The sequence below is a fragment of the Grus americana genome, chromosome 17 (genome assembly GCF_028858705.1).
Source record: "Grus americana isolate bGruAme1 chromosome 17, bGruAme1.mat, whole genome shotgun sequence".
Classification (NCBI taxonomy): Eukaryota; Metazoa; Chordata; class Aves; order Gruiformes; family Gruidae; genus Grus; species Grus americana.
In genome coordinates this window covers 4,833,725-4,843,990 of record NC_072868.1, presented here as the reverse complement: position 1 = coordinate 4,843,990, position 10,266 = coordinate 4,833,725, and the positions used below count along the sequence as shown (strand labels likewise).

General features: G+C 44.9%; 1 protein-coding gene across 1 annotated transcript; it reads right to left on the bottom strand.

Moving 5' to 3' along the window:
• Positions 1–319: 319 nt before the first annotated feature.
• ACTR5 (actin related protein 5) lies at positions 320–10,266 on the bottom strand. The gene is made up of 9 exons (XM_054845363.1): positions 9,670–10,266; positions 8,544–8,773; positions 7,532–7,701; positions 6,457–6,674; positions 5,943–6,125; positions 5,076–5,198; positions 4,477–4,616; positions 3,424–3,556; positions 320–1,974 (listed from the first exon to the last, which is right to left on the bottom strand). The coding sequence occupies exons 1-9, from the start codon at positions 10,051–10,053 to the stop codon at positions 1,717–1,719; spliced, it is 1,839 nt and encodes a 612-aa protein (XP_054701338.1). The 5' UTR covers positions 10,054–10,266; the 3' UTR covers positions 320–1,716.

Genomic DNA, 10,266 nt, shown 5'->3' with positions numbered 1-10,266 from the left:
TCTTTACAACCCACAGAATTGCCTTAATGGTCCTGAAAATTAGCATGTCTCCAGGCAGCTAGGGATAGGATCGATAGTTGAGGTTACGTGAAGGCAGCGAGCTCCCTTCTCCTCCTTCTCCCCCTGCCCAACAGCCCATCAGGACCACGCCAAAGGTCCACTAAGACCCGTAACCCACCCGAGGGCCACCAGCACTGGGTGACGCAGGAACCGTGAAAGAGAGCAGATCTGTAACAACACTTCCCTCATACGCTTGCCAAGTAATACGTGACTGCAGGACCTCTTACGCGCAGGTGAGACATCCACATTCCATAGCAGATTTTTCTTTTTTTAAATCGCAGATCTGGGTAACAGTTTTTGAATCCAGAAATGCGCGCGTCACATCTCGTGACAACAAACCCCTCACTTCAACACCAACAAGCACCTCATGTCCTTTGTTTTGAATCTGCAGATGACAACTTATCTGATGCTCTGTGGCCCTTGGGGCCGGTAAGCTGCCACCACCTCCTCACCTTCTTTATACAGTTACAATCTGGATATTTTCCCCATAGCCCTACCTTCTCCAGCCTAATGCTTTACAGCCCGTGCTAAACTGATGGAGCCTGCTTAGGTTTCAGTTCAGCATTTAGTATTGATTATTCTTTTGGGAAAGCAATAGCAAGTTGTTCCATGCAAGAACTGAATCCCCTGTCAAATTTAAGCTACAGCACACTGTGCAGCAGGACAGGGGCCTGGCTGCAAACCCGCATTTTTCAGCAAGGTACACCCAAATACATCCTTATTGCTGTACTCTTTAAAGAGGTCAAATCACTGAAACACAGAAGGTAACAGTAAAGCAAAAAGTTTGCTTTATTGCTAAAACAACTTTTGATAAAAAAGTCCCACCACTCAGGAGCTGCCCCGCTCAGCCACCACTCTTGCAAAACCGCTTGAGGACTGCACGAGATTTGGCAGTCCTTCTGGACTGCGCTTTATGAGGGGTTCTGTCTTTATATCTGGACAGTGCTTTATGTGACCAGGTCTCCAGTTTCAACCAAGACATCAATATTACTGACATAAGCAAAGTCCAAAAGTATCTGAAATCCCACCGCTTATTCGGTGGTGGTTTAGCAGAAAGTGTGCAGCAAGAAGGAAATCAAACCAGAGGAGAGCGCAAGAGGCCTCAGGAGGAAAGGCACAGATCAGCCCCTCCAGCCTCCAGCAGCACCATGTGTCCTGACGAACACATCCTGACCAACATGTCCTGACGAACGCTCGCTGCAACGAGCGAGGGAGACGCCTGCTGGGCTGACTCACTTGATACAGCTTCTGGATCAGGCAGTAAAAGCAGTATAAAACCAGTACATTTTAACTAAATAAAAAACCCCAACCTGTAAAACACATACTCTCAAAAAATTCTGAGTCTTATTATGAAAGTTTATAAGATCGTTTTTCTCTGGAATGCACTTCTGTGGTGGTCCTCCTTGTTGGTGAATACTCCTGCGCTATGCACGAGCGGCACTAAGCGTTGCAAGCGCTGCGACCGTGCCAGCTGTTGCCCCAGCGTGGCTCTTCCTCCTCGTTCAAGCAGCCGGACGAGACACTTAGTGGTCTCCGAGCAGCCAGCGAGGCTAGGCGGAGGCCTGCACTCCACACACAGCTCATACCACAAACCAATAACCCTTCTTTTCTCCGCACTGTTATCCACATCCGAGGGGCTGTGACAAAGGTGCTATGCTACACCTGCTCACAAGGGTTGCCTGTGCTGGATGGCAGCGCTCTGCTAGGTGCTGATGCCTCTGTTGTCCTTGGGGCCTGCTTTGGAAGGCGAATGGGAACATAGACATTTGAAGCACAGTGTTCCTTGAGGTATTCTCCCCCTTTTTCTTCATAGTCTTTTCTGGTTATCCAGCCTTCCTCACGGGTCATGTATTCCACTGCCCAATCCCTAGCCCCATACCAGGCATCTAAAACAGGACTGGAAGCAAGGTGAACCTGGATGGATGGAAAAACAGAACAACAATGTCAATTCAACACAGGAGACAAAAGCTCTTTCTACCCTGATTACAGAAGTATATGACACAAATCAATGAATTTCAGCAGTTTGAGCTGATTATTCCGTGCCTCTGGGGAAGAGCAATGTTAGGAATGGGTCTGAAGCGTGTTTTCACCTTGAGATCAATTCTCCCTGAGCCTGCTTTGTCTCTACAGGTTGAGAAAGCACATGGGTGTATCACATTCACAACCAACAGCCCCCACAGCTGGAAGCCAACGCTGGAAGAGTTGTTGGTACTACAAAACAAGTATCAAGTGCTCCAGCAAAACTTCCTCCCTGCTTGAAGTATCAGGGAGGAATACTGTAGGCTGAGAAATCACGGTATGTGGGAAAGAACTGTGTGTGCTCTTTCCCCTGCTATAGATTCATACTTTCATGTAAACTATTCCTATTACTGTAGCATGAACTCCTTTCCTGGTTCAGCTATAGGATTGCTAGACTAGACACCATGTAAATCCCACATGTGATATCTGTGATGTGACAGATTTCTGATAGGACCACACTATGGACCGTATTTTAATGGCAAGAAGGAAGCTCGTATTCAGTTACAAGCAGCAACATTAAAAGCAGATGAAAATGTGCACATTTTCTTCCAACAGTCAAGTTTCACACTAAAAACTTAGCAAGCAATATCCTTCCTAAAACTACCAAGTATATTGCTGTAACTAAGTTGCTGTCCGTCATACCTGGCCCAGAGCTACGTACAATAACTGTACAAAACAAGGGTTGTGGAATCACAGGATCATATTTGCACTGATTTTTTTTCTCTTGCCAGTTTATAACCTGATTTTCTGTTCAAGAAGATAGTAGATTTGAGGGGACAAAGGTGGTTTCAGAACAGCAAGGGAGACTCTCCTTACAAAATGCATGGCAAACTGGGACTTCCCCAGATTGTACTGTGCTCGCTACTAAAAAACTTGCAGAGGTCACAGGTTTGCAAGATACCCTCTGAATGTCTTTTGCTGCTGTCACAGTCATTACATGTAACAAATCGAACATGTAACTTAGTTTTGAAGTGAGCACAGTTTTTCCCAGCAACTTCTCCTAATAAAGGTCACTTATTCCAGACAGTAACTGTCCCAACCCTAAGAAATCAATCTGCAAATTTCCAGCCAAAGATGCTTGTGCACGCATGGTCCTTTAACTGAAGCAGGTTTTCCTTTTCCAAGTCATCTACCCTACTCTCTCTAATGTCTTCAGAAAGAACAACTGTATCTTTGCTTAACCTTCATCTTCTCAGGTCAAAAAAGCTGTTTGCAGCATCTTGCCATAAAACACTCTCCATTCCCATGCTCAAAGTACACCTGCTCTGTACCTCTCCTGACCAGAATTACTGTTGAACACAGATGAACAGGCTGTTCACGCAAACAACACGTCAATACATGTACCTGAAAAGATGACTGGAATGGCCTCATTTCGAGGAGTTCCTTCTGGACTCTGGCTTTCAGTCCAGGGTACATTGTATTTCCACCAGTGAGAAAAACATTCTGGACAAGAATAGCTTGTTGCTCCTTTGGATACCTACAAGGAACAGAAAACAACTTCAGTCTTTCTCAAGGACATCTCTCCCTATGAGCTGAACAGCTACAGGGTGATACTTTGTCTTCAGGAATCACTTTGAGAAACTTCCTTCCCTTTTCCAGCATGAAAACCTGTGTTTACGTGTTTTCTGGAAATTCAGGGGGTGGCAGAAGAAAATCCTTAAAGCACTCTGTGCACTGTACCTCATAAGTTAACAGCTCAGTAGAGCTGGAATTCTTACATTTCAGAAAATGCAATCTCATATGTTCATACAGTTCAGCGGTGACATTTTGCTAACGCTAAGTTGTCTGGAAATAGTTGTCCAGCAAGTGTGCCTATATCATCACTTTAAAACGTCACCCCTGATTTTGGTCTCACAAAACCAGACACTGCCAACTCATTGTTTTATGGGATGGATATTTACAGAGGTTTATTGTTTCCCTCTATAATAAATTGGATCAGGAGTCTCCAAAGTGGGGTGTGTACAAGACAAGTCACTGGGGTCCAAGAAGAAGGTATTTTTGTACTATTAATATATTAAAAAAGTAGTGTTTATTTCACCTTTATCTCATCCTTTTTAAATTTATATTTTTGTGTACGTTCTAAAATATACATAATATATTAGTTCAGTAGTACCTGTATGTAGTTTATAAATATACATATATTGGAGGTGTGTGCTCAAAAATTTTTTACTGATGGGATAATCGATCAAAAATTTTGGAGACCACTAACTTAAGACAGAGTTACATGTGGTTTTCCAAACAGGAAGATATGTCCAACCTGTAATGCTCAACCCCCCAAAAAAGAACTACTCGAACATATTTTCTCAAGTTACTGTTAAGTAACCAGTATTGCAAAAGCTGATATCAAAACAAGACTAGCTTGTTTGAAGTAAGTGCCAAGTATCTTTGTAAACTCACCTCTCAAGGACATATTGCATGGTTTCTGCTATACCAGCCTGGTCTTCTCCTATCAGGGAGGGCTGGAAAACAATCTCTGGAGCCCTGATTCTTTCAGTGCCAAGGAAAAGCTGGTGGTACTCTGCCAGGTTAAACACGGGCTTTAAAAAGATGAGATTGAAAAGTAGTAGGAAATTATGTTAAAGAATAGTAATATTCTAGAACAAGCAAAGTTTCCAAACAATTCTGTACAAAAAAACAGATCGTAATGCTCTCACAGAGAAGGGGCCATGCTGTAAAAAGTTCCAAATGGGAACCGATATTGGGCTACAGACCACGCACAAGAAAAAACCAACTTGAGCTGGACATTTTTTCCCTAATAACATGGAACTGCTACAACAGGCACTGCCTGCAGAGTGAGCCAAATGGGTATATTTATGTTCTAAACCATCAGCTAAGATTGCAAGGACTTCTCCTCTCTTAATGTCCTCTTCAGATACTTTAAGCATCTCTTCCAAGAACAGGCAAACAATGTTTGCATTTGGAGAAATGTTAGCAGACTAGCTGGACAACTGGGAGGCAGCAACCTCTGGCACGAGGTGTAGAAACAGAAATCAAACCTGCACTGCAGCAACAGGCTTCTCAACTTCAGGCTGCTCCTCAGCAAACAAAGGTTCAAACTCATTAATACTTTCCACATCCTCCAGTGACTGTTCACTGCCTAATGGATCCAAATCAGGAGTCTGGAAAGAGAGAAGGTATATTAAGGTAGATTAGCTCAGGTGTGCTAAGCACACATATGACTTCAATTCTGGTGACATATTTGGAAAATTCAACCCTGATTCCCTCAAATCTCAACTCTTTAGCATGCCTGAAACCGAATATGCTGTCCTCCAGCACTTTAGACAAAAGTCAAAATGGTGAACAACCTAGAAAACAGGAGTTAAGGCAGACATTCACTCAAAACATAAAAATCAAACACTTTCAATACATTTATCATGATGCTACCTAAGAAATTAAAGGCCTTAGTCAACAGGCTGACTGCCAGGATCCTAGCCAGCCCTGTCCTAAATATAACAACATAAAACTTATTAAAATAGCTTTTTAAATTGGTTAAAACTTGGTGCACTCCCAGCACCTCCAACTGCTCTATAATTACCATAACATCCCTGCCTTGCTTGTGTGGGACTGGAAAACAAATATTTGCTAGCTACAAAGCTGCCAGACAATTTTTGACAGTTTCAACTGCCTAGCATTTGCACACAGGATATACCAAAAGCCCTACTCTATAAAACCAGAACTGTCACTTTCTGAAGCTGCATAGGAAAGCTGGAAAAGAGAAGCAGTTGCCAAACTAACAATGAGTTGCAGTGTGTTAAAGGAAAAACTTAGTTCATCAATAAAAGTCTGATGGGGCACATTTTCAAGCATAGAAACTTAATTCTGTCAGAGATAAGAACAGGATTAACTTGGTGAAAACATTATACCTCTGGCTTGCTGTCCACAACATCTACTTCAATATTGACTTCTGCCTGTAGGATTTTCTGCTTCGTTTGTTCAACGGACAGACTCAATTTGTTGATGTAAGACTGCAGTTCTTCTGCAGAGTCCATGTTCAGCTCCACCAAGGCTTTGTGGAATTGATCCATATGACCATCTTCTAAAAGTTCCTACAGACAGATCAGAGTTAGCTGTGATGAACAACACAGGGCAATCAACTATCCATCAACTGTGCGTGTACAGACACTTTGCCTTCATGACTAGATATTACGATGCGTGTCTTCGGCAGCATTCAAAGTACTTCACAAAAGAAGTACTGTTCAGAACCTGGAAGCATGCTCTGCATAAATAATCTCTCCCTTTTCTCTTGCAAGTAACCTTCAAAAGCTCCTATCAGAAAACACACAGGACAGTCATAGCTTCTCTACAGTGATGCGTGAAGCTCTGGGGGCAGCCTGCCCCCCTCCCAAAAGATCACACAGAAATCTTTGCCTTGATTACCTGTACATATAGCAGTCTGTCCAACCTCTCTTGATCAAGTTGCAGCTTCTCTTCTCGGCGACGCGCATTGAGTTCTTGAAGTCGACGTAACTGCTGCTGCCGCCTCTCCTGCTTTTCCTCTGATGTCAGAGTGCTTCCCAGTAGTTTATTAGAGAAAGGCAGCTGCATCTTGTGCATGTTGCTCTCATAGTACTCTGGGGACCGCCACTTCTGTAGCTCTGAAGGTTTTGAAAGCAAAATAACTGTTTTGTCAGGCAGAGAAGGATGATTCATACATTGTAGGCACTCCATGCTAAGTTCAGACTTAGAAGAGAGAAGGCAACAGCACAGCCTGGGTTTCTGCCCACCTCTGGCAGCTGCCCCTGTATTTAGCTACCACTCAGAGCACTGCCTGCCAGTCACATACTCCCTGCACGCGGTTCTTAGCATTCTGATCTCCAGCACACAGGAAACACCAAGTACTAAGAAGTGGGAAGTGCACACTAACGTCTCTTCTCTTTTCCTAAGGAAAGGAAGAGTTCTCACACATTGCTAAGGACTCCCTCAGGCTCTTCCATAAGTGACAAAGAAAACGTTATTCGTCAGCGACTATTTAAGATGACATTTACCCTGGAAATTTTAAAACTTCTTTAATTCACAAAGAGTCATGAGAAATGTCCTCTGCAATTTTGGAAACCTTAAAAAGGATATGCCAAAAAGGCAGAGAAGAAACAGTCAGATGCAGGAATCATGCTAACCAGTTTAATGTTTTGTTGGCAGTATAAAGTAACTAATAAAATAAACTAATTTTAAATTATTTTCCTCTGAAATAATTCCAATTTTTATTCACAGAAAAATTTGAACTAATGCAGAAATTTTTTTTGTAATTTAATTTTGTTTCTATCTTCATGTTAAACTTGAAACTGTTGTCAAGCATTTCCCATGAGGCAGATTACCAGAAAGACAGCTATGAAAAAAGCAAAATAGTAGTAGAGTATTTCTGCCAGAATCCCAGCCAGTTTGAGAACAAGGGATATAGAAGACAAAATGAAGTTTGGATCAATACTATCTAGTAGTAAATTGCAGCTGGTTTTACCTTCTATATAATCCTCTGCAATGTAACTATGCTCATGCAGTATTTCCTCCATGCGACTGAGAGTGATGGCAGCAAAATGTCCTGGGTACTTCAGCTGAAGGAGGCGTTGGAGATAGACAGCTGCTTGACATCCTCCAAGATTAATACGTTTGCAGTTTTTAGCATCCAGCCTGAAAATGCAGAGAGACGCAACTGAGATCGGAGAGATCCACAAGTTCAGCATAAAACAGACCTCCAGTAGTACTTAATTTCTGATATGGGCAAGTATACAGGTGAAGATTCACAGATAAATATTTCAAGATTCAGTTATCAGAGAATCTAACATATCTGCTTTTCTCAGACAACAAGCATAATCACTGCTTTGTTTTTTGCAGATACTTTCTGAAAGGCTCTGTTCTGCTTTAAAAACCCCAAACATTAAATAATTTTGGCTACAGCAAGGAAGCGTTCTATTTTAAGAAGGGAAGCAATGGTGAGTGGAGCTAAAAGTAGTTCCTTTAACATTTGTAACATTTCACAGTTGGCCAGGTGTAGCCCTCGAAAATTTGAAGCATCTACCAGATAATATAAAGCCATTTCTTGCAGTAAGGATTAAAAGTAAAACCAATCAAAAAAAGAGCGGAGCAACACAGCAGCATAATCAGAATGATAAAAGCCTCAAGAACTGCAGAAATCTCGCAGGGCACTTAAAACCTAACATAGGTTTTTTAATGTCTGATTTTATTTGGGGCAGATATCCCCTTCTACTTTTGAAAGTAAAGAACTACGCATGAATAGTAACTAAAAATACAATACACACGAGGACAGCCCAGCTGCTTCAATTCAAAATTCAACAGTACTTAGCAAAATCTGCAGACCTAATTTTTACTCATCAGTATAAATCAAGACCTGATAAGAGCTCAGACTGCAGGAGCTGGAATACTGAATGCTAGAGAAATGGGTATTTGCATCACTGAAAAGGCAGTGACTGACAAACAGAAGCTGCACCGTACTTAAGACATTAAGAACTCACCTGCCTTCTAAGACTGGCAAAATGTGCGTACACTGATAACCTGAAGATATCACCAAACCACTGCAGGGCCAGTTCTGCTTTCTGTTGTGGTAAAAACTGTACAAGCTGTCTACACCATAGGACACTTTTGGCACTTGGTAACATTCGAAGAGGAGCTCTGACATCATTTGTCTCGAATACAGAGGATTGCACACTGCTTCTGTCAAAACAATAGGGTGATCAACACAACCCTGGAAGAGACAAGAGAAAAGAAAAATAATAGTGGTATGAAGGGAAAATCCAGGGATATTTATCCTTGTTTCTGCTTTTGAACATCAGCAAGAACTTCTCCAAAACAGCAATGGGAAAACACCTTATGTGCAGGCTATTAATCATGTAAGTTAAATTGTATCTAGTGCTTAAGGGGGTGAGAAAGAAGTCTTGTCTATAGCAGGGCTTCTAATGTTAATCCAACCAAAGAATAAACTCTTAAGGGTGGAGAAGAATGGAAAGCATATACGAATCATTAAAAATCTAAGCAACCAAAATCTACGCAATGAGGAGGTGAAGTGCGAGTGAAAACTGGCGGAAGTTTAGTTCAGCACTAGGTAAAGCTTTCAAACTGGTGTTGTCATGCAGGCAAAAGGCTTCATAGTCTGAGAAGCAGCTCTCAACTCTGCTGGGTGTACAAAACAAGTAGTCAACGAGCACTACTACTAAGGGCAGGATACAAAACTAGTAATGTTTAACATCCTTCTCAAAAACTGATCCTGGACGCCGGCTCTCAGCCACAGCCTGACAAGACTACAGCCCAAGTCTCTCGCCATGCAGTTGTATCCTCCTGCTTTCATTTCACCACAAAACCAGGACGCAATTAAAAGAATAGCGGGGTTCAAAAGCCTCCCCTGGGGAGCACCTAGCCCGGCCAGGGTCACCACTGCAGGTTGCTCGGGGCCTGTCCCCCCAGGCCATGAGTATCTGCGAGGAGGGGGACAACACAACGGCCCTGGACAACCAGGGCGATGTTGGACCCCTCCGTTCCCACCAGGCACAACCTCTCCCTCCCCCCGCAGGGCCGGGCCTGGGTTCACCGGCGGCTTCAGGGCCTCGCCCCGGCCCGGCGTCCCCCCTGCCCGCCCGGCGGTACCTGCGAGGCAACGCCGAGGCGCTGGAAGACGTGGTCGAGGAGCAGCTCCTGCAGCTCCAGCTGGACAGGCACGTTGCGGTCGAAGGGCGAGCGGAGCAGCCAGCGCAGCGGCTCGGGGCTCCCCAGGTCGTTGCCCACCTGAGTCTCGGCGCCGGCCCCCCCACGGGCGCCGCGGCTACGCGCCGCCAGCGAGCGGAACCGCAACAGGGGCTCGGCGGGGACGGCGGGGTCGGGGGAGGCCCAGCCCGCCCGCGTCTGGAAGGAGCCGTTGTCGATCACCAGCGGCACCGGCTGCGGCGTCCGCACGGCCGCGCTCGGCTCCAGCACCGGGTCGGGGGCCCAGCGCACGTCGCGGAAGGCGAACACCCGCGAGGCCGCCGCCATTTTGCGCCCTCCCCTGCTCCCTCCGGCCGGCAACGCGGGCACCGACACTCGTTCCGGGCGGCGGCGGCGGCGCCGGCTGGTGTCCGCGGCCCTCGGCCGAGCGAGGCAGCGGGGTGTGTGTGGGGTCTGTGTCCCCCCCGCTCCCCCGTCACGCAGGGACCCCCGCGCCCTCTGCCACAACGAGTTAAACCTGGAGCCTGAACCTCCCCAGCG